Source organism: Channa argus, chromosome 2 (assembly GCF_033026475.1).
Source record: "Channa argus isolate prfri chromosome 2, Channa argus male v1.0, whole genome shotgun sequence".
In the NCBI taxonomy this organism is placed as follows: domain Eukaryota; kingdom Metazoa; phylum Chordata; class Actinopteri; order Anabantiformes; family Channidae; genus Channa; species Channa argus.
The window spans coordinates 22,235,559-22,259,228 of NC_090198.1; the positions used below are offsets into that span (position 1 = coordinate 22,235,559).

The following is a 23,670-nucleotide window of genomic DNA, read 5'->3' on the forward strand; positions in this document are numbered from 1 at the left end:
TAATAATAATAATAATAATAATAATAATAATAATAATAATAATAAATGCTATAATCATAGTAATACATGTATAATAATATTTTGCATTTTCTTACTGCCTGTCTATTGCTACATATATAAGAATTTACACGTGGAAGCTAAGCTTAATGTATTATAAGCTGGTTAATTAAAGCATTTCAATTAAAGTAAATCAAATGGCATATGGTAAAATGAATAAGTCAATTGTCAGTAACCTTTTATCTCATAATTATGTCTTTATGAATCTTAAAATTGTGACATAAGTTTGACTTATGTCATACTTTTTGCTACAATTTTGACTTAACATCATTAATTGTTTCATCAAACTTTTTGTGTGTTTTTTGTTGGTTTGTATCTGTGTTTGTTTGAAATAAAACTCATACCAGGTGCATACCAGTTAGAGTTGGGGTGGCCACTGGGATGGCCAGAGGTTTTCATTGCCCTTGGTGGTGGTATTGTACCCAAGCACAGGTACATTTTCTGTAATTTTGGGGTTTTACTTACGCTAAATTACTATTATGTGTATACTCACTACTATAATTCTAGGTATATACAGGGTATCCATAGTTCTTCCACCATTGGTTTGCATGTGAAGCTTTTTTCAGTTGTCCTTAACACCCAGCACATCAAATGTCACTCTTAATTGGAATAAAGGACGCAAGCACAGGAAAGTAATATGGCGAACGGAATCAACAGTGAGCCTCTCAGTTAGGAGAGCTAACAACAGCATGGCAGTGACAGCCACCAGAGTGATGTGCACAGATGTAATTAGGTTACCAGCAGCATGTGGTAGCTGGTGCTAGACTAACTGTGCCTTTTGGGATCTTACCAGCTTCTCCTTATGCACAGCTTTGGGGGAAGCTGTCACTGAGATGCAAGATGTAAAAAGAGGTAAATGGTCTGCACTTATACAGCACTTCTCTACCTATTGCTACTCAAAGTGCATTACACTGCTTCTCAATCACCTGTTTGACCTCACAATCGCAGTCTGCAGCTGGCCAACACTCACTGGGAGCAAAAGTTGGGGTTTAGTGTCTTGCTCAAGGACATTTCGTCATGTGACCGGAGGAGCCGTGATCAAACCAGCAACTGGCGGATTGGTGGATGCCCGCTCTACCTCCTGCGCCACAGTCGCCATACATGATTTTATATCATCTGGCAAAATATTTATATTTCTTTGTCCGAACGTATTTTCTCTACACTTTGGACCTTTGATTTTTAACGCAAAAAACAAAGCAATATAAACTGTGGAGTACTAATCAGTTGTTACTGATGAAAAGGGTCTTTGTTTCAAATGAAAGGAAAAGTGTCACTATCTGTTTCTTTTCGTAGCCCTCATGCCAAAATAATTTGAGCAAATTTCTGATGGTAGATGAGTCAAAATCTTACAACATGTAACCAACATTTAACAGTGAAAATATTTAACATAGTTTTAGTAAAATCAATACTGTACACTCACATCTTTGAACCATAAAGCCATAAAACTGAATTTTAATTAACATTTTTTAATAAAAGTTTGCAAAAGACTCTATGAAGAGTTACAATCGTTTTCTTCATTGTCTTGATGCACCAACAGTTTTCCATTAGGTTTACACTCCTTAAACAGAGAACAACACTGTTGTGAAATAATGTAAAATGAATACATATGAACTGTACATCTATGTCCATATTGAGTCACATCTACACAAACATTCTGGTCACACTCCTCACAGGCACACAGGGACATCAGTGGTTACTCTACGGCTCACTCGCTGTGTACCATCCTGCTATCGCTATCTCATAAGGTACTATAAACATACACTGAAGAGTTAGCCAGCTTACAGTGAAATAATATGTACAATTTTACATGTAAGATGTTGAAGGACTTGAAATATCGGGTCTTCAGTTTGTTGGATGATTTCCCATCAGGTCTTTTTGTGGAGAAACTTCATTTTACTTCCTGCAATTGTTTAAAACAAAAGCATTAAATCATGTAAAATACATAACATCTGAAATTTAATTTGGGTTATTAAATAGCACAGGGTGTGTGAATCATGTCAGGCTGAGATCACATGAGGTTTGATGAAAATTTCATTTGTTTGTCTTATCTGCAGCCTGTGAAGAAATTATTTGTGTCCTCTTTTTGTAAAATCTGAATTTATGTAAAATCTGAATCTGAAACTGCCAATCCACCATTGTGAACAGTGAATGGTAAATACCGGAGTGAAAAAACATGCAAAACAAACTTTTACTTCATTATAATCTGTGGTTAGACAGAGTGAGTTGATTTCTATCTTATAGTTATAAATTCTAATCTGAAGGGAGAAAAGCCAGTAGCAACATTTGAAACATCCTAAAAGTTGGTGTGTAGCTCCCACTGGCAAGACAGAGAAACACGTAAGTGCCACATGTAATGTGAGAATGTTAAGCAAAGTTACAGAATAAATATTTGAAATGTCTCTTTAAGGCTGTCAGACTGCATGATTTTACAACTACAACTCTCCAGCTCCTGTAATCTGAGACCTGCCGTGTATTTCTCTCTGCAGAACTTACCAAGGCCTTTTAGAAACTTGTTGACTCCACTCTGCTCCGTGTCTGGCAGCTCCTCCAGATACTGATCCACCCTCTGCTCAAACAGACCTGTCAACAACACAATACTAAAGATTAAATATATATTAAAAACAACTGAGTATTCCAGGAGGTTATAATTATTCTCTGCTGGGAAAAACAAGTGAAATAGTGAGAGAACATGCTGATGAAAACATTCCACCACTAGAGGTCAGTACTAGCGCAGTATCTTCTGCTGCACAGTGAGTACAATAAGTACTGGGGTGGGAATCCATTGAGAAAACTTGGGGAAACAACAGTTTACCTTTAGCCCTCGTCTTCCTCAGCTCCCGGTCCTGAATAAATCCTGCAAACATCTGAGATTCCATGAACACACCCAGGAAACGGCGAATACTTTTGGAAGCAACTGACTTGCGGAAAGCCTCCCTTTGGAAAATGCGCTCTCCACGCTCATTCTGAGTGATAAACAGGGAGTAATGACCGATGGTCTCTAGGAAGAAGCGGATGAAGGCCTCTGACACCAGGCTGTTCAGTGAGTTATATTCTGGAGACACAAAAGAAAAGGGGTTAATCACAGTGTACGGTCATTACACATGTCGCTGTGTTTGTCTTGTTCCACAGAAACGAGTGAGAATACAACAGAATACACACTTTGGCTTAATGCTCACAGCCAAGTAAGCAATACAGTGTACCTACAACTATTAGTAAAATATGATGGATCCCATAATTCATGGTCAATCAAATTAACCACAAAACAGAAAATAAAATAATGTGGTGATTCCAAAGTTATCAAAAGTATAGAGCTACAGTGGTCAAGGGCAACTGAACAATGTGAACAAGTTTACACACACACACACACACACACACACGCAGATTTTTCTGACAAACAACCTGTAAGTCAAAGTTGAAGATGGAAAAAAACATTAGTGGAAAAGGCATCCCCCTACAAGAAAAATTGACAATAATCAAAAGCGTCACAACTGTGGCTTTACCAATACTCATTAAAGGACAATTACAGCATTCTTTGGGTTTTACTCATTTCCTACATTCTCATGATAAATTACAGCGTTTGACTGTTGGAGTTTACTGTTGTTCTCTCATATTAGTTGCTCTGCAAAGTAAATGTGAGGTATTTTGGCCAACTTGTAGGCCGTGCACCATTTAAAGATTAAAAAGTTCTTTCAGAACATTTGTGTGCACCAACAATTACGTAACGTAGCGCTTTATCGTTCCATTCATATCACAAACACGTTACACAAGTGTCTCACTTTGATTTGCACATTAGCAAGAGCAGGTTGTGATTGATTAGCAGCAGATGTAACACAACCACAGACACTGTGTGCTGTTGGCATTATTTTAGAGAAGAATGTGGAAAGCAGAGACAGAAAGTCTGTCCCATGCATGTTCTCATCAGTAATAAACCAAAAATTTGAAACAGTGTGTGCATGTTTCAAAATGTACAATAAAGTTTTTTTTTTATTACTGCTGCTTGAATGTCCATATTATTGACTTGTTTTTTGTGCAGTGAACCACTTGGTTTAATTTGTGCTTTACAAAGAAGCCTATTATTGGTCTCATGAGGATAAACCTTCATAAAAAGCCATTTCCCATACCAGAAGTTGAACCTGTGCCACATGGGTGAAAAACAGGAATCTTAACTGCTAGATCAAATGGGAGGTGCTTCAATCAGGCTGAAACAAAGCCACACCGTTTGCACACACACCTACACACGTGTGTGTCATTTAAAAAATAAAAAATAAAGTATCTCTGTTTTTTTTCTTTCTATATGACGTTTATCACCACATTCCTCAGAATAATGAAGTGTAATTTGTCTCTGCAGTATCATCTCACTTTGTGACTCACTATCATGGGAAGTCTGGACAGAGGACGTAATATCCAGTGAGTTTCACAGTGACGACTGAACATGTTCTGTTACAGGCGTTGCTCTAATTAAAAAAAGAAAACATCTGTCTTGGTTTGGCGAGACGATTTGTCATATATTCACCTTCATCTGACTCGCTGTCAGAGTCCTGATTGATGATTTCATTCCTCTGCTCCAGAGCTTGTTCTAGAGCTGCTTGAAGTTTCCGCGGTAACAGGGAGGCCTCATCATCCATCTATAAACAGTTGAAAACACTGCAGTCACCAGAGATAAACAACAATGTTTGCAGAGTAAGTTTCAAAGGCTCAGATTTACAACACAGAGACGCATGTTTTACAGTCTGTTTAAAGCAAGACTATAACTTTAAAAACACAATCTTCTTCTTACAAATGAAAAGATGAATTCATAAGCAACAGTGTACAGTGACAACTTTGGCTGTTTCAGCCTTGCTTATTCTGGTATCACCAGTAACTTATGGCAGCTAATGTTGGCTAGCTTTAGTTTAGTTAAACTTCTAACTTGCCCTAATTAGAAAGATATAGACTCACTGGCCACTTCATTAGATACACCTGTACAATCTAATGCAATCCAATACAGCAGCTCTGCCATTAAGTCTGCGTTTACAAGGTTAGAATTTCTCACTTTTTAAGTAGAAACTGTAAAAATACTGTGCAGCAATTATTCAGGTCATAGTGGGTGGTGGAGTCATACTAGAGTGCATTATAATAACAGGTGCTTTCTAATGTTTTGGCCGTCGAAACATTTGAATCGCCAACTTTCACCAAATGCTTTTATGTCTTTGTTTTATGAGTTCTTAGACTAACCTGTCGGATGAAACGGTCAGTTCCAAGGTCAACCATTAAAGCCTGAGAAAGCAAATATTGGGAACATCAATCTGCAGAACTAGGTAAAACTACATTCTTTTGCATGTCTTACATTTCACCTGCAGGAGAAGTTGGTCACTGCAAAACATACATCTCTTAAAAATGAGGAACCTTCACCTCAGCATAAAACATTAATATATAACACATACTTTTTAACATCATTTAGAAAATTGTATATCGGTCAATCAGTAACAGGAAGAGTGATGTAAGCAGACAACAGATGATGTTGGGGGCCTATTATCAGGTCACCATTAACTGTGATAGACATGTTACCTTGCAGTCGGAGAAGTACAGTATAAGAACATGGAGTAAATGCTGAGAGAAGAAAGCACTTCACAAGCAAACTTGGCACAAATCACATGCCTGTGTAGATCTATGCTTCACTGGGAATCTACTGTGAAAATATTTATTGTGAGCAAAAACTGGAACACTAACATGATCTTTAAAAATCATTTTGGTGTTTAGTCTGATCCAATAGTCAAAACCCAAAAATATTAAAATTAAAATAACAAACAATAAAATAATTATTTATGGGACAGCTGGATATGTCAATTTTGTGTTTATAGGTTGTTCCACCGCCCCCAAGTGGCCATAAAATATAAGTGCAGCCTAAAGCAGTGTCTAAAAATGTGACCTCAAGTATGAATCATTTCCTTTGGTTGGAAGGCACCATGCTGGTTCCTTAATATAATAAGGCCAAAGACAAAAGAGTTCAAACAGACACCAGAACAGCTGACCAATGTATGATGGAATTCCTCTGAATCTGTGGTAGTAAATGTTTTTCAGACAAGATGCTCAAAGAGACAAGATTTTTTAGAAACAGATGAGAGTGAGATTTAATCCAGTATGGACATCTAGATGAAGAATGTAGAAGACATGAGCCGAAACAGAACCTGCACTTACCTCTTCTACAGGCAACTCTTTAAGTTTAGGCAATGAGCTGGACAGCAACCCCACTAGGAAAGGAGTGGGGCAGCAGACAATATCCAACATGGAGCCTGGCAGCACAGGGATGAAGGTGTGTTGCCATGAGAAGGGGTAGAGCAGCGCTACCACTGCATGCATGCAGCTGGACAGGGTACTGATGATGGCCCACATACAAAAAAAAAGGAAAGAAAACAACACAGACACACACCATTAATCACCTTCACACTCACACAACCAACGCCCTGGAGAGGCCACACCAGATTAAACCAAACAGGCTAAAAACAGAGCAGATGTTTCACTAGATAATGAAAAATGTTTTCTATTTCCACATCTGAAAGGCGGTTGGTGGTTGGTACTGTGTGCTCATCCGTGTGTGTGTGTGTGTGTGTGTGTGTGTGCGTGTGTGTGCATGTGTTACCACCTAATGCAATCTGTAAAAGTAAAAACCAAAAGACTCTTTCACAATGTTTGCTTCATTATTACTAACTGGGCTTCTGAACTATTAGAGCACAAGCTTTGTTTCCATGAGCTCTTTCACAAAGTTAAATGACTATTTGATCCTTTTCCCTGAAGCAGTTGTCTTCATATGATGTGTAACTGCGCAGCTATTTACTCTGGCTTTGACACTTTGTTCTTCCTGCAGCTCAGGAAAAGACAGACAGTTCATACACTTTGACAAGTATATGAAACATTGCTCTAAAAGACATCACATTTCAACATCTGGACATATAAATTTAATTTATTTATTCCACTTCCTCATCTCCAACTTAGAATTTAAATCCATCTACTATGGGCCACAACGATGAAGAGTGAGCCCACTGAAATGCATTGTTGTGACATACTGCACTCTGTCTGCAGAGGTGGTGAGACTTTTGACATGTTGCTATAGTTAAGTTGGAGGTTTTTTGACGTAATATCAAAAAGCACCGATTGGGTTTGACTTCAACAGCTGTGGTATAACATGGGGATCACAAATAGCAGCCCGTCTTTCTCACGATCCGTCGCTTGTTGACAGTGGCTGACCCTCCTCCCCTCTGTCCTCGACATACTGTCCAGTCCATGTACACAAAGAGAATGAAAATAAACTGTCACTCCAATCACGTGCACGCACACACACACACACACACACACACACACACACACACACACACACACACACACACACACACACACACACACACAAAGAAGCACAGAGTCAGTATGGAACATGAACTGGATCAGGGATCAAACGTGGTATGCAAACGCAGCTCGTATATACACTTTTAATGAGGAATGTTTTCCATGGTTGCTGTCATCAGCAGCAGACAGATCATCCAAGTACACAGAAGTTACTCCCTTTCATGTGACCTCATTCACATTGGAACAACACACAGAGAACTGAGATCAGTGGCACAATCAGGGTGTTGAGATATACGACAAACTCCCACAAACTTTTCTACAATATTCTCTCAGGCTACATGTTCGCCACAGGCCTTTTTTTTCATCCTAGCTTCCATGAGTCAAATTGCTGAGATTAAAATATGTTTTTTGACTGTGTAAAATAAAACTACCAGCTGGTCTTTTTTAGGCCTTTTTCAGTTCACAAACAACATGAAGCAGGTTTGCTTTGGCCGGTCTGATTTACATTTGCCCAAGGAGGGCTTGATAATTCTTAACAGATTCCATCTCCTGGCTTTGACGAGTTTCAACAGGGAGTGATGGGGCACAGATCTCAGAAAGCCTTCGCCACAGGCTACATGTGGCCCTACACACCACTGATACAAAAAGGCTCAATTACACTCATTCCCTAACCACACACTCTGGGGAGAAGATGAACTTGAAATGAAAACACTCTTCAGTACCAGAGGTTGCCACTCAACTCTAGAACGAGAGAAAGGAACATTCCTGTTTGATTTTGACTAAAACTTCATACCCTCAGACCACACATGCGTCATAAAAAGAAGAAAAGGCTTTCAGGCTGCTAATAAGTGTGAAAATAAGTAACATAATATAAAATTGTACACCTTATATAGACAATTCTAGGCAGAGGGATCTATTCTCTTTTGAATTAAATGAAGCTTTTTGTATTAAATAGGGATGTGGCGTTGGTCTGTCAGTCCATCAATCCACCACTTTGGTCCATAATAAAGTATGTTAGCAACTCTTTGATACTATTATAAAATCTTCAGATGCTAACATTTTAAAATTAGCGGATTTCAGTACAGTATGTTAACAGTGTCAGTCTGAGTGTGTTTGTATGAAACAGCCTCTGGTAGAACAGAGCAGATCTTCACTGATCTTATAGCTGTCCCAGAGCAGTATGACACATCAGTACTCATCTGAGCATATTTCATAGGATGCAGAGAGGCATGCGTAATTTTTAAAAGTCAATGTCTCAGAGGACGATTTTAATATTAAAGAGTTTTTATGGTAATTGTTTTTAGGTTTGACATGACGTATTCCCTGTCCTACGGTATCTTCATACTTGATGATTTTAATTTGAACGATGGATATGTTTTTGTCCACACAACCCTTTTAACGTTTTTAACTGTATATATTTACTTTTAATGTAAATACTTGTCTGATTGATGTATTTCATAATTTCCTTAGTCCATTCCATGTTTTTTTCTTAAGCTTTATTTTGTAAAATAGTTTGAAAATACTTTTATTCTGACATCTCATGGGGCACGCTCTTTGGAGGCTGACCGTCTGTCTCTACATAATTACTTAAACTATCATGATGAAATTCTTCATCTCTGGATAAACTACTACTTGAGCACCTTGTTGACTGGGGATAGTAGCAACAGGATACCTCTCTTAGAGAACTGGATTTTGCCAAAATAAACCGATCCAATTTTTTTCAGCATTTAGTTTTATTGTCCAATTGAGAAGATCAGGGCTCTGAGCACTTCCAAAACACAGCTTACCTGTGCTCTGTACGGGTCATTGAGTTTATAAGCCAACGAGAGTTTTTTTGTGTGTTTGTTTTATTTTTTTTTCATAGTCAGTGTGTCTTCAAAGGTTAGATAAATTAAGAAGTGTATGTATAAGTGTTTCAATGATCATTGATGACATCACATAACTGCCTTTGTTTATGTGGAATTTTTGTGGAGCGTGTTCTGTGGAATTTTTTTGGTTATCAGCTCAACTGTGGAACGTGGAATTCAATAAATGTTCAGTGTTTTATCATACAATGATCTCTAGAGTGGATAATTGTCGGACCACCGGACACGGGTGTCTCACCACATCCTGAAATCCCAATCAAGCTACTGTCTTAAAGTACACACACAGAGAAAAGTCAGAGGTCAGCTTACAACAAGAAGAAACAAAATATCAGGTTTCTGATTGTGATTTATTGGTGTGAGGGAAATCAGTAAATTGCAGGATACCACTATTATGCATTACTGTGCATAATATATGCATTAGATATATTATGCATCTGACAGAACATAAGTTGAATAAACACAGTTCCACTATTTACCAGCAATGTTCTTGTCTTATCTTTGACATTGTTTTTTTCCCTAAAAAACTGTTCGACCTTATTATCACCTTTAAATGTTTGTCAAACAAATCTGGACTACACTTATTTAGTTTTCTTAGTGGTACCTGTTTCTTGGTACTGCTAATGGAGTCATGTTTTAGGAAAAGTGCTTGCATCACCTCTGTACTAAACTAAGTCTTAACTATGATTCAAAGATTCATTTAACTCTTTTCTGTTTGAGTACACACAGAAGTATTACAAATTTATGACTCCACTTTCGGGAAAAGAGAGAAGATCCAGTTCTACTGAGGTGAGGTCTGTGTTGAGGTTTGGGAGCTAATCCTGACATATTAGCTCTTGTGGGTCTGCCAGGCCTGGTTTAGTGTGTGAGGCTGAACTGGCAGATACTCCAGGAAACATGGGATCCAGAGGCTTAGTCTGTGAAGCCCAGAGGAGGAGGGAACATTTCAGTGTCTGAGAAAGCTAGAGGCAGGGAGACAAAAGCCAGTATCACCACATGCTTCACAGCTCCACTAAAGCACTGCATTGCTTCTACCGATTCTGGCATGGCTAAGACTGATTCCACAGACGGAGGACAAAGGGGACTAGACTGAAGCACAGCTGTCAGACACCAGCTGTGCTGCAAAGCTCCACAAAACCATTATTTGCTGTTAAAGCTCTGTGCAAGCTTAAAGTAACACCTACAATCACATAAAGAGGCAGCAGAGTACTTACAGACCTAGAGAGCTTCAGAAAATGTTCAGATGCCCTCACTGTGTCAGCACTTTAATCTATTGTAGATTTAATTTAAATATAAAGATTTTGTATGTTTTCCATTTACAATGAAATAACCAATATAATTCATAATGACACTATAAAAATACAAAATAAAAATCTTATTTACAAACATATTGAGAGCCTTTGGTGTGGGACTGCAGAATGGGAAAGCACATGACTGTTTGCTTTACTGAGAATCGAATCCACCTTTGGCGAACCGAAATGCTTGGACGAAAGGAAAGTACCTGTGTATATGAGGTCCCACAGTGCACACACCACATGTTAGGACAAAAACCAAACCATAAAGTCCAAGGAACTTTTCTCCAAAACAGACCTCCAAAACAGCATTTTGTGACAAAGCATAAATCAGAGCAAAGGTATAAAACCATTTAGGCTTTGACTGTTCCAAGGAGCACAGTGGTTTCAATAATTGTGAAGGTCAAGTCTGTCGAACAGAGAGACCTTGGTCAGGGAGGTGACCGAGAACCCAACAGTCAAACTAACAGAGTTTCAGTCCTCTGCAGAGACAGGACAACCTGGCAGAAGGACAAACATCTCAGCAGCATTACGTCACTAAGGATTTTCTGGCAGAGTGGATAGCAAAATGCATATGTACACGTGGAGTTGCCAAGAGGCATTTAAAGGCTGCTCAGGAGAAATATTCTTTGGGCTGATTGTACAGAATTGAACCTTTTTGGGAGAACTTAAGTGTCTTACAAACACCAAGCTGCTAATGCCCCCAAAGACCACCTGGAGCAACCTGAAGATGGACATTCACAGAAACTTCTTATCCACTCAGATAGAGCTTGAGAGAATCTGCCAGGAAAAATAGAATAAACTGCACAAATCCAGGTGTGCAAAGCTTGTAAAGACTTACCCCAAATGACATGAAGCTGTAGCTGCTTCAGAAACGACTGAAATAAGGGGCTCTGAATTCTTTTGTAAATAAGATTACATTTTTTGTTTAGTGAACACTTTGTGAAGCCACTGTATATGATTTGTATGCCAAGCTGCTGTCATTGATTTATTTTTAGCCACTAGCAGAAAGTTCTCTGCTCCCTCAGTCCCTAAATGGTTTTCCCTCACTTCCTGTCCATAAGGATCTCCTGCCACCAAGTCTCGGTCTCGGCTCTCCGGGTCCACAGAAGGCAACAGCAGAACCCATTTTACAATGAGAAATGTTTTTCTGATGAGAAACTCTATACATGTTCTTATTAAAACCACAGTCACGTCTGACTTTGATCAATGCCATCTACAGAGCAGATGAATGTGTGCAGGTGTTTGTGTATACGAGTGTCTGCATGTGTATGTGAGGGCCTGCATGTGAGTATAAACACTGACGAGGACAACACTAATGTAAAAATCAGCTGGTCAGGCTCTGGTGAAGTCCTTCTTGTCTCTTTGGAAAACAGAAACATTTCACGTGTTTACAGTGTGTCGATTTCACTCTATCCCAGAGTCAAATACCAGATAGGAAACCGGTTAAGTTGTTAAAAGCGGTTTTGGCTTTGTGCCAGCTCTGCCGAGCGTGTTCCAGGAACCATTTGAGAATAACGGAGGACTGAATGAAATTAATACGCTACCATACTGGTTGATGAGTATAATGCCAGCAACTGCGGCAATAATCCTGCCAGACAAACACGGTCATCATTGGTCATGTAGGTGCTTCATAGGCCTCCAACTCAAATTCACTGGTTTATTACGAAAATAAAACACCACATACCAACCTATATATCGTTTCTTCATATTTTTCATCATGTAGTTTCATTGGCAGTTTTTAATTTGCATTGCAGCCTGTTGTACCACAGAAAAGTGAGCTTCATCAATACACCATGGCTATTACAAAAGATTTTCAAGGCCATTGTTTAGTTTCATCTTGGGCCTGCTCCTTTTTCTCTTCCCCTGTCTCTTCCTTTCAAACATGGACTTCTCATCTTTCCTTATATTCTTACATCTTCTTCTTTGCTACCTCAATCAATATGAGACACGCACTTACTATAACACAGCTTCTCAGAAATCATTTGAAATTATTTGAGTGTGGTAAATCAAATTAAAATAATGTAGTAAAGATTAGTGCTATTCAATACTCTTGACTTGTGGTTCTGAAACTTAGAGGGTAGCATGGCCAGGGGGCAAAGCTGTAAGAATCTGATTAATGACTGAGCATTAACCAAACAAGAACAAGATTCAAGTTTGCAACATCTGTTCAAACCCACCAGCATGTAGAATATGGGCCAAATTTTGAAAGGAAATAAAGGGTGAAAGATGCTGGTGAGCCAATCATTGGTGTCAGTCAAGTTAGATAAAAACGAAGATGCCTGAATTGCAGGTATAACATGCATTTTTTTTACGGATTTATTTTTGCATAAAATTGTATTCACAGGATTTATGTGAGGCAGTGTTTTGTTTTCTTTCAAAGGGAGGGCGTGACTAAAGAAATTTGAGAACCATTAATCTTGACAGTGCAGTCACAGCACGGAAAGTCACTTAGAGTCAATATGCAGTAACATTTTTACTGTAGGAGGGTTATGGTGCCATGCCAAGAGATAAATCCAGACATGCGCTTTGGCAACTGTCCTTAACTTCAGTCCAAGGACTGACAGGCTGTTTACATAAAGCTGCAGCCCTAACAAACCCATTCAGCATCTACAAGTCAACTGATTTAAGCAGTTACAGAGCAAAATAGCTGATGATGAAATTATCTAATCGGGCAACTTGTTATTACAAGCAGCAGAATGTAAGATCTCTTAAAAAGATATTGTCTCTGCAGGCTTTCATGTTGAAGCAACAACGTCAACAAGCCAACAAAGGTTTCTGTATAATTGTACAAGAGTGAAGTGAACACACCAAAGCAAACAACCCCACAGAGAGCTATTCCCTAACATGGTGCTTCCCCCTCGGTTCCTGCTTGTTTTGGATATACATTATAAGGGAAAAGTGTACATTAAGTTCTTCTGGAGAGATATTTTTGGGCTGCATTTCATACCACATCCCCAAAGGGAGCAGCCTTTTATTAATGCCACAGAGAGGGCCTGTCACTGTTTGACTCACAGGAGCTGTGTATGTACACATGCATGTTTGCTCATATGAATGTATTCATGTGGTACAAACACACACAGAGGCATCAATCATGAATACTGATAGTCACAAATAACAGACCTCATATTTGTCTTTTCTTCTTTGTAGTTAGGGTTAGGTTAGGGTTTAAAATTTTACTTTACTTTAAAACCTCTTTATTGCAGATATTTTAAAGGATAAGGCTGATGATTTTCTACAGTTTTGTTATAGTCACGGAATCCCACAAAAAGACTTTGTGAATCAGAAACTCATTATAGCTTATTCAGCTGTGCCACAGACGTCCAATGTTGTTCAAATGCTATGAAAAACATGTCACTAAGCCACACTGCTGCACTGGGTGAAATGTTTGTTCCTCACAAAAAAAATGCACCAAAGTTTTAAAATCATTATCACATTTTCAGTCTCCAAAACGAATTTCTGCTTGAGAGAATCAAGTACAAAATTCTACAGTCACATTTTTTGTTAGGAAGAAACATATTTCCTAGTGAAACATTATGTGTTGTTAATAGTTTTGAACAGAAGCATAGAAGTAAAAGTAAAAAAGTTTTGGATTCACAACTCATTGTTGACTCAGCTCATTGTTGGTTTGCTGACAATAAGCTACAATTTGAACACACAAATCCCCAGAGATTTCTTTTTGTTTGTTTTTGCATTTATTTCCAGCACAGTACGGAGGAGGAAAAGGCACAAACGTTTCAGTTGTTTCTTCCTTAATGTGCAATATTTTGTTGACATAACAAAAATAGAGAAAATCCCTCACCTTCTGTCTTAACTGAAGTTCAGCCTCGTTGTTTAAATTTGAAGGACTCACACAATGATGATGTCAACATGCAGATGTTAACACATACACGGTGGTCAACAGGGTAGGGTGCGAGTATGCTAACGGCTGGTAACTTTACATAACACCACTTTTAATGTTAATTTAATGCAAAAGCTACAAAGACATTTCATTCAAAACTACAAATGCCCACATCATGCTGGTGCTCGAGAAAATGTCAATGGATGACTAAAGTTGCATTCATGTTCAGTAAACCATGAATGAATGCAAACTTTCATACAGACTTCATCTGCAAAGCCAAAGCATTGCACAATGCTTCGAGTGATGTAACTACAATATGTGACTTAACCTTTTTTGTAAATGAGGATTTCACTGGTTGAGACATATGAGGATGCATCATGAAATGACATTGAAAAAAGAATTGCCTGTTTTTGGACAATATATCATGCTAATATAGCAGGCTGAGTCACTGTGTTATTCCCACCCAGTGACTCCTAGATGTTATCACCTCTGGTAATGAGCAACTTGGACCGATTTTCACTGGGGACAAAGACAGTGCCGTCCCTCATGCACAGGGGCTGAGCGTGGCATCATAAGTCAAATGGTGACAGTCAAGCCACTGATCACCGAGTCACACACACAGGAAGTGCATTCCTTCCCCTCATAGTCACTGCCCCCCCCGATGTTTGTTTAAACTGGGCTCTGATACATAGAGAGATTGCTTCTTTCTTCTCAAACCTCCGTCCACTCCACCCATGCCTCCAATACTCTAAAAGTACCAATGTCTTTTCTGCAACAACAGGACAGATTGGAACATTAAGTCCTTAGGGACTCTCTGCATCTTATCAGATATGTTCTACTCTCTTGTGGCAGTGACCCACATTTCTTCTGCTAACAAAACTGACAGACTGACCTCTTGCCTGACTTTCTGGTACATACATAATGATCACGCAGGCTCCAGCCCCCCCATGACCCTGAACAGGATAAACAGTTAGAGATAATGGATGGATGGGTGATTAAACAGTTACACACAAGGTGCATGTGTTAAGTATATTTCCACTATTATATGTGTGCGTGTCTAGACAGGATCGTTGAAATTGTGCCAACACCAGCTAGGATTAATATGAACATAAAGAATAGTCTGTGAAACATTTTTAAAAACCACTAGAGTCCAAATAACAGAATCAAATATGTCCTTTGTCAATCTCTCACAGTTGATGAGAAGTGCTGTTCTCCATGTTCAGGTCTAACACGGGTCTTTGTGATAACATTTAACAATGTTTTAGAAATTACGGTCTGACTGCTGAGAAAAAGACCAATTGTGGAGCCTCACCTGAGCTTATCGGCCACAAAGATAACTCTACGCTCCAGCAGCAGCGAGGCAAAGACTCGTATCACCTGCCGTACGCTGAGACATCTGAACAGACTATCAAAGTCCACGTGCTCCAGTCTGGAGTCAGTGGGCCGCCTCAGCTCGATGACCTGAAAAATTACACAGTTTGTGAATCTGACTTAAGGAGATGATTTTCTTTCACACAACTGAAAATATCTTGAGCTCATAGCCATGATTAAAGCAGTGAAACCGAACGCAATCGTGTTCTGCTTAGTCAGTAGCACTGACCTCATTTCCTGCACCAGGCAAGAAGGTCTTTACTTTGATAATCTTCCCTGGAGCAGGGAATGGTGACTCCATCAGGCTTCTCATGAAGGGATAGACCAGGGCTGCTGAGATCCCCCTCCGTCTTTCCACTTCATCCAGGATCTGACCATCGGAGGAAAGAGCATTTGCAATTAATATATTTGATCTAGTTTTAGCGTTAACAAAAAGTCTCAGTGGAAATCGATTAATAGAGCCTGGGTTTTATGTATGTTGAATGACTAACTAAGTGGGACAAAAAGTGCACATTCATCAAGATTATTGTCCATGGCAACAATTAATGGAAACATATTATCATGTGTTTAAGACTTAGAAATTGTCTGGAACCCAGTATTCATTTTATGCTTTGACAAATAGCGAATGTATGATTGGAAAATTCCACCTAGTGTGCCTGTCTGGCTGTTTTGATCCAAGCTGCCTCTAGTCTGGACAGTTGACTGGAGAATTGCTCGTTTTCATATGGTATCACATCTCTCTCAACTTGTCAGTCTCTCCTTTTTGTGTCTCTCTACACACACAAACCTAACACTATTCAATTCAAGCCATAGTTCTTCTGCTTTACCTCCAATACTAAATACACATTCAAGTTTTTGGACACTGTTTGTCTTATGTCTTAAAGGGGCTAACAAGCCTCCTGTTACAGGACATATACAAACTGTCTTTTAAGTATCTCATTATTTTGTGCACATGACACAGCAGCCTCTTTGTTTGCACTTTCTGGATGCACTCACTTAGAATTAATAAAGTAATCAGATAAGCATGAAAAAGTGAAACAGACCCTCTGATCTGCTCTGTGTTACCGCCACTGAGACAAAAGTGAAGGAAAAAGTTGCTCTGGGAAATCAGAAAGTAAAAAAAAAATGCTGAAATAAGATTGAGCAGGCTTGCAGCAGAAGGTCTGCTGAAAGTCATTTATTTCAGCTGTGAGACAGGTTAACATTACATCCAGCAAGCAGCTGCCTATCTGCATGTGTTTGAGTGTGTGGACATGCATATACAGTATCCATGTGTAGCTGGAGGACATGAATGAACTCACCGTTGAGAACAAGTCAAAACAGCCCAGCCTGCTGATGACACAGTACACCTCTGGAAGACGAGGTCCTTTCCCAGTCGGCTGTAAGAGAAAAACAATCAGAGACTCGCTGGACACCTGAGTTAATAGACGTGATGAGTGTCTGAAAATCTAATATAAACACTCCTAAAACTGTGGGAATTCCAAGAAACACATGAAAAAAAAAACGATGAGTGTGCTTACAGAAAAGTCAGAAAGGGTTATTTTTGATCAAATGTATGAACTTTAATTTGAACAAATATATACCCCCCACAACTCCCACATACCTATCTGTGTCTGCTCCCCGACCAACTAAATTAAATAAACTAAAAATGTCAATAGGAGGAGTTAATCATGATAACCTAATAAAAGTTAAGACTACTCCTCTTACAGAACAAAACCCCAAAACTATTAAATGTGGATTATTAAACATCAGATCTCTCTCTTCTAAATCTCTGTTAGTAAATGACTTAATAATCGATCATCAATTCGATTCATTTTGCCTTACTGAAACTTGGTTGCAGCAGGAAGAATATGTCAGTTTAAATGAGTCAACCCCTCCAAGTCATATTATTTATCATGTTCCTCTAAGCTCAATTCTTTTCTCTCTTCACTTTCCACTCACCCCAACCGGTCAAGGCAGATGACCATCCACCCTGAGCCTGGTTCCACTGTTGCCTATGGCTTGCTCCAGGGGGAATTGTTGGGTTCTCTCTATACATCTTTCTAATCTTGACTTTACTCTGTAAAGTGCCCTGAGATGACTCTGATGTGAATTGGTGCAATATAAATAAAGTTGAATTGAATTGAATTGAATTGAATATAAACAGTCAGCCCATGATGATATAATATGTACATTACGTTGCTGAAATGCTGCAGTTGATTTCATTAAATATCATCTGTCATCTGCTGAGGAAGACGTTTCGTGTGGACACCAACTTCCCAAACACAAGTAGTTTATCTGCTCCTGCTGATTGTATCTACCCTAATCTGTACAGTCACCCTGGCAGTACAGACACAAGACACTCAAACACACGGACACAAATGAACACAAGCTCTCAATCCACTTGTCCATATTAGGCATACAATTTTCTCCTCTTGTTTCTCCTCCGCTTTTCCAAATGGCTGATTAAATCAACTATGTGGAGCTTGATTCAAGTCCTCAGGAATGTTCGGTTACTGCCAACTCCTGGACGGGGAGGAAACAAAGTTACTAGAGGACAGCAGCTCACCTCCTCCTCTACCTTTATTAAAATCTGCATCTGTCACCATGAATCTCACATCAACACAGCACATCGAGCATGAGAACAGTGGAGTTAAACGCTCCCAAACATCTGAGAAAAGTCATACTGTAAAACGGTAAATACACCAAACAAAATCGCCACCACATTCACAGTCATGCTCTTTGCCCGTAAGCTAAATGGGAAGCTCAACAAAAACACTTCAAAGCCCTCTTCAGTCTCACTGTGAAGAGGAAATGCTCCACAATGACAAAGTTTGGATTTTTCCTGGTTTCCCTTTGTCTTACCACAACTCTTGTTAAACTGAATGAGTCAACCCTGACTGGCATTCATCATTATTATATTCTTATGCACATGAACTCTATTTAGACAATAGGGATGTAGTTATTTTGCTCTGAAGTAGTTTATCATGAAAGATTTACATATTTGATATTAATGCATCCTTGTTAATGTTGGGGTTTGAACGACTGTTATTCCAAGTGTTTCTACCGCTCACCATAGGCATTTCCTTAGCAAACCATAAATACAAAAGGATAAGAAGTCCCTGTGCCATCATGCTGATCAGCAACAGTAATGAGTTGGTGAAGATTTTCACAACACATGACGTACACCAGTGCAGTGTTTATATGATGTATTTCCCGGGAACAGTCATGTGACACATCAGTGGCCCCACAGGAAAACTGTGTCACGCATTCACATATAGTAAAACACTGTGTCAAAGCACAGGACTCAGCAGGGGGTGAACAGGATGCGGAGGATGGAGAGTTTAACAGTTGTTTACCAGCAGGCGTCTGCAGTAGCCAAACCTCCTGCTGCCATCCTCTCCAGTCAACATGAAGGAAAAGGTCTCACTGTAGCAAAAAAAAAAAAGAGTGTGTAAATAACAATTAACACAAAGACATAGATGCATGTACACAGTTACACATACAATACATACACACAGTGCAACAAGGAACAAAGCACATCATAGTAAGTACTAAACACCTTTACATCGGGTCTGGCCTTCATTTATACATTTTTGTGAATGCAGCTGAAACACAGAGTAAAAAGATTCCCAAATGCAAGCAGCAAGGGTGGAGCTGCTTTAAAGATAATCATAATAACAAACTGCGTTGAAAAGCATTACTGTAACACCATAAAAATATTATTGAAAACAAACTCTCCAAATATGCTGTGTGGATGGTAATTATGATGATATGACTTTAAATGATCTTTGTTTTGGATGAGCTTTTTAAATTCCGAGAACCCAAACTCACTAATGTCATCAGGCTTATCAAGATTAAAGTTTGAGATTTGTTTTAATAGAAAGCCTCGGGCTTGCTGAAAACAATATTTATTATTTTTAAGATAAAAATTCCCATGCTAACAATGATAACCTGGGTAATTTTAGATAGGACTGTATCTTCTCTGTATCTGTCAATCCTTGTTTTTAGAAAAAAACCAGAAAGCACATACATCAAAACTGATGATGTAAAAATGAGCGATCATAAGGAGAGTCAGACGTCAGATGCAGGTGATGACTAACACTGAGACAAAGAGAGCAAAAAATGAAAACCAGTATAATTTGTGTAAGACTGCACACCAAGACATCTAACACTAGCACCCAATCTACGAAACAAGTCAATGTAGTTACTATTACTTCAAAGCCCAGTGATTCTGAATAGAATAAGGGCTCAAACAGACATAACAGTGAAACACATGATGCCTGCCAAACACTTTCGAAAGGTAATGAGCCTGGATAGAGGCAAGGTGGAGCAGCTTTACACACCTAAGTTGAGCCTGGATGTTCAACTGCATAACAGAGCCCTACATGAGGCCAACATGTTATTGATTCAAAGATAAATGTTTACAACCATAAAGCATCTAGTGATTTATGTAGAATTCAAGCTGAAAGGTAAAACACCCTTTGGAATTCAAGAACAAAAGATACCTGTGAAGTCTAACATTACATTTGGTGGTACAGCATGTGTGCTTAAAGGTCCAACAGACATTTTAAATATGTTTATATCATCAGTGATTATATTTATTGTAACTATCAACAAATTTCTAAATTATTTATATGTAAATATTTTTGTGATAAGATGTGATGTTTTATCTGATTTAATGACAATAAAGACATAAGACATACGATTGAATAATGGAAAGTGTAAAATAATTCAGTGTTGTTTAATTCATTATAGGGGCCAAAGGTCAACATTTGACTAATCTTTAATAGGCCTGTTACAACTTTATAAATTACTCCTTTAACAGACCGATTAGTTGTAATGAACTTGACTCTGGACATATTTGTAGGATTCTGGGCCCTACCTGGTGTACTCAGAGACAGGACTCCAGTCTTTTGCATCTGGAAAACAAAACTGGGGAATAGCTTTGAGCCTCTGTTCAGCTTCCCTCATCTGTTTAGTGGGCCTCTCTAGCTGTGAGAGGAGAGGAGAGGAGAGGAGAGGAGAGGAGAGGAGAGGAGAGGAGAGGAGAGGAGAGGAGAGGAGAGGAGAGGAGAGGAGAGGAGAGGAGAGGAGAGGAGAGGAGAGGAGAGGAGAGGAGAGGAGTTTCAGTGAGCACATTCATATAATGCTGTCTTCCTTTCAAAGATCACCATCCATGTGACCAATATATGACAAGACTAACATTTCTCCCACGTGAGGTTAAACCTTTGCCCCCTCTAGTCCTCATTAACTCAACAACACAGTGTTTCGCCTGATGGACAGAGATGTACTTCTCTCAAGGGACCTTTTGCTGAACTCCTCAAACAATTTAAATATATCTTTGAATAGTTAAAAACCCCGGTTATTTTTTTTTTACACTAAACAGAGTCCCAAGTGTATGTTAGAAATCTTAATTACCCATACAGCTTTGAATTGTCAATAACTTGCTCATTCACGTGTTAAAAGCTCCCTTTGGAGTTTAAAAATAAATCAGTGGGTATGGATCATTGTTCTACACTCTCTCTCAACATGACACTTCTGTAGTAATCCATGGCTAAAAGCTCATAGGAAAAACCTCTTTGGTTATCAACTTTTCTTATAACATTGAATATCCTGATGACACAAGCCTGCTCTATCTGTGGCTGTAAGAATACAAAGATGATGCAACTACATGACATTCGATTGTGAAAACAATTCCTCCAGTTATCCAGACAATATTAGCTCTAACAATGTTCATTGCTGCTGTGCATGGATGGGGCCTTTAAGCCCCGTTGGTTATATTTTGAATTAGATTTGACTTTTTCTGAAAATGTGATTTTAGACCACTAACACACTAGTTTGATTGTTTTTGAAAAGAATCTCGGGTGTCAAAGACATTCAGCAAATATAATTATGTGGCTCTGAACCATCACATGTATTGGAAAGCAGGCTCCAGTAATGTTTCTGTGAAGAATTTGGGATTTGTGGTGAGGTCCCTTAATGCATTTTACTGTTTTGCTCCATTTGAAAATAATTCACAGAGGATTCCGTAATGCCAGGTGTAATCGGTGTCTCATATGAGCAGCAGACTGTCGTGCTTTTACCTTGGGGAACTGGTAGGTGACCTCTGGGGAGTAGGAGTTTTTGCTTGGCTTCTTTTTTAGAGAAACAACAACAAAATACTCAAAGAGCTCTCTCTCCTGCCACTCAATGAGCTGTAGCTCCAATGTACGGTAGCTAGGGGCTCGTCGAAGGATGGACTGCAGTTTCAGCAACCTCTGGGTGTGAGCTGAGGAGGGAGGGGACCATTAATATACAAAATTAACGGTCTAAACAAAAATTAGTCTGTGAATCCAAGCCAGTCAGGAAATTAACAGTTCTACAGATGTGGTGGGATTGGCTTTTCCTGACGTCACTGAAAGCTTGTGTCCAAACCAGAAGGACAACATCACTTAAGCTCATCAGAATTCATTCCTGTTGATTAAATTAGACATGATAAATGCTGTTTGGTCTACTGATAATCTTTGCATATGGCAAATGTTTCAGTTACAATTTTGTGGTCTGTCCGGTCAAGCCAGTCTCACTGGCTGAACTAAAATCTCCGAAGCTGTTACACAAAAACGGAGAAAGACAACTCTCAAAGTTGAGAGCTAACAGAAGTCCAGAAGTTCACCCATGAAAATGAACACTATAGTCACTCACCTTTGAACCTGTCGTCGGAGTCGCTCTCACTCTCACTGTTGTCATCTGGAGGCACACATGAGACAGACAAGGGATTTCTATTGGTCAAAGAGCAATTTCACAAACATCTCGCAAGAGGGGTACAGTCATAACTCTCTGTGTTTGGCTGGCACATAAACATTTACTCGCTTAGGAGATAAAGGGAATAGAGAGCGTCATTACCTCTCAGAGATGCAGTCTCAATGTTGGACATGGACAGTTTCTTCAGTCTTTTCTTCCCACGTTTAGTGCAGTAAATAGAGTTGATCCTTTGGACCACCTGAAAACAGAGGAAATCCTGTGAAGTGTTGTTTCTTCTAAACCTAAAAATAGAGGAAGTGGGGCTGCACCTGGCCAAAAGTAACAGGTTCTCCATCTGCTTTACGGTTTGGTAAACAACAGAGTTCTTGAGAAAAAGCACCACAAGGGTTGAAACTTCTGTAGTAATTACATGCATCAAGGCACCGCTGTGTGTTTTTAAACTGAGTCTTTTCCAAATGGAGAAATTATAAAGGGTCCAAATCTGCTCAGTTTCTAAATGACCCCTCAAGAAACTCATAGTTTGTACCTTCGGGATCCTCCAGTGCTTGTGTGAACCCAGAGTATCACTGGTGATACACAGGCTATCATCCAGCAGGCCACAAGGTGAAGCTGATACACTCGGCGGGGGGAGAAGTAGCATTTCGTCATGGCTGTAGCGTTTTGCCAACTGTGACAACCGGTGGCTCTTCCTGTCACTCGGTCCAGAAAGACGAAGAGACTGGCTACTTGGTTTGGAAGGCAACTAGTTAGAGAGAAAGGAATATGTAAGGTGTGATACCGTGCATTAATTTGTTCATATGATTACTCAGAAAAACTTAATTCGATGTAGTTTTTCACTTAAGTTATTATCATTAAGGATTTCAATAATTCAAACAAAAGTCTGTAGGAAACTGCCTCAAATCGATCAGTGTTATATAGAAATAAACATTATCTAGTAGTTAAGAAACAAACAAACAAAAAAACAATATTATAGTAGAGTAATATAGTATAGCACAGTATAGAATTTTAAAAGTATGGAATATTAATATAGTGCGATATATTATAGTAGAGTGGTAGGTTGGTGTTATGACGACAGCATGATCCATGGCATTAGAGACTTATTGGGTGGTTGTTGGTTAAGGCATGACACGTTTCGTGTGTCAGAGATGACGGTGACCTGTTGAGGAAGTCGACAATAGACTATTCTAAGTTTGATTATGGGAAC

The 23,670-nt window shown here is 39.1% G+C and overlaps 1 protein-coding gene across 4 annotated transcripts in view; it reads right to left on the reverse strand.

Moving 5' to 3' along the window:
- Window positions 1–1,507: 1,507 nt before the first annotated feature.
- dennd2b (DENN domain containing 2B) overlaps window positions 1,508–23,670 on the reverse strand; it is a 52,248-nt gene continuing 30,085 nt past the window's right edge. For 2 of the 4 annotated variants that reach the window (XM_067496432.1, XM_067496431.1), the window contains exons 6-20: window positions 22,993–23,208; window positions 22,608–22,704; window positions 22,407–22,451; window positions 21,809–21,993; window positions 20,608–20,717; window positions 19,082–19,151; window positions 17,045–17,122; window positions 15,973–16,113; window positions 15,685–15,833; window positions 6,235–6,412; window positions 5,272–5,313; window positions 4,571–4,682; window positions 2,870–3,109; window positions 2,551–2,637; window positions 1,508–1,957 (exon numbers count right to left, since the gene is read on the reverse strand). In XM_067496432.1, the coding sequence (XP_067352533.1) occupies window positions 1,923–1,957; window positions 2,551–2,637; window positions 2,870–3,109; window positions 4,571–4,682; window positions 5,272–5,313; window positions 6,235–6,412; window positions 15,685–15,833; window positions 15,973–16,113; window positions 17,045–17,122; window positions 19,082–19,151; window positions 20,608–20,717; window positions 21,809–21,993; window positions 22,407–22,451; window positions 22,608–22,704; window positions 22,993–23,208 (1,785 nt within the window). In that variant the 3' untranslated portion in view covers window positions 1,508–1,922. The remainder of the gene's footprint in view (window positions 1,958–2,550; window positions 2,638–2,869; window positions 3,110–4,570; window positions 4,683–5,271; window positions 5,314–6,234; window positions 6,413–15,684; window positions 15,834–15,972; window positions 16,114–17,044; window positions 17,123–19,081; window positions 19,152–20,607; window positions 20,718–21,808; window positions 21,994–22,406; window positions 22,452–22,607; window positions 22,705–22,992; window positions 23,209–23,670) is intronic. The other 2 variants (XM_067496433.1, XM_067496434.1) reach the window with 2 other exon arrangements.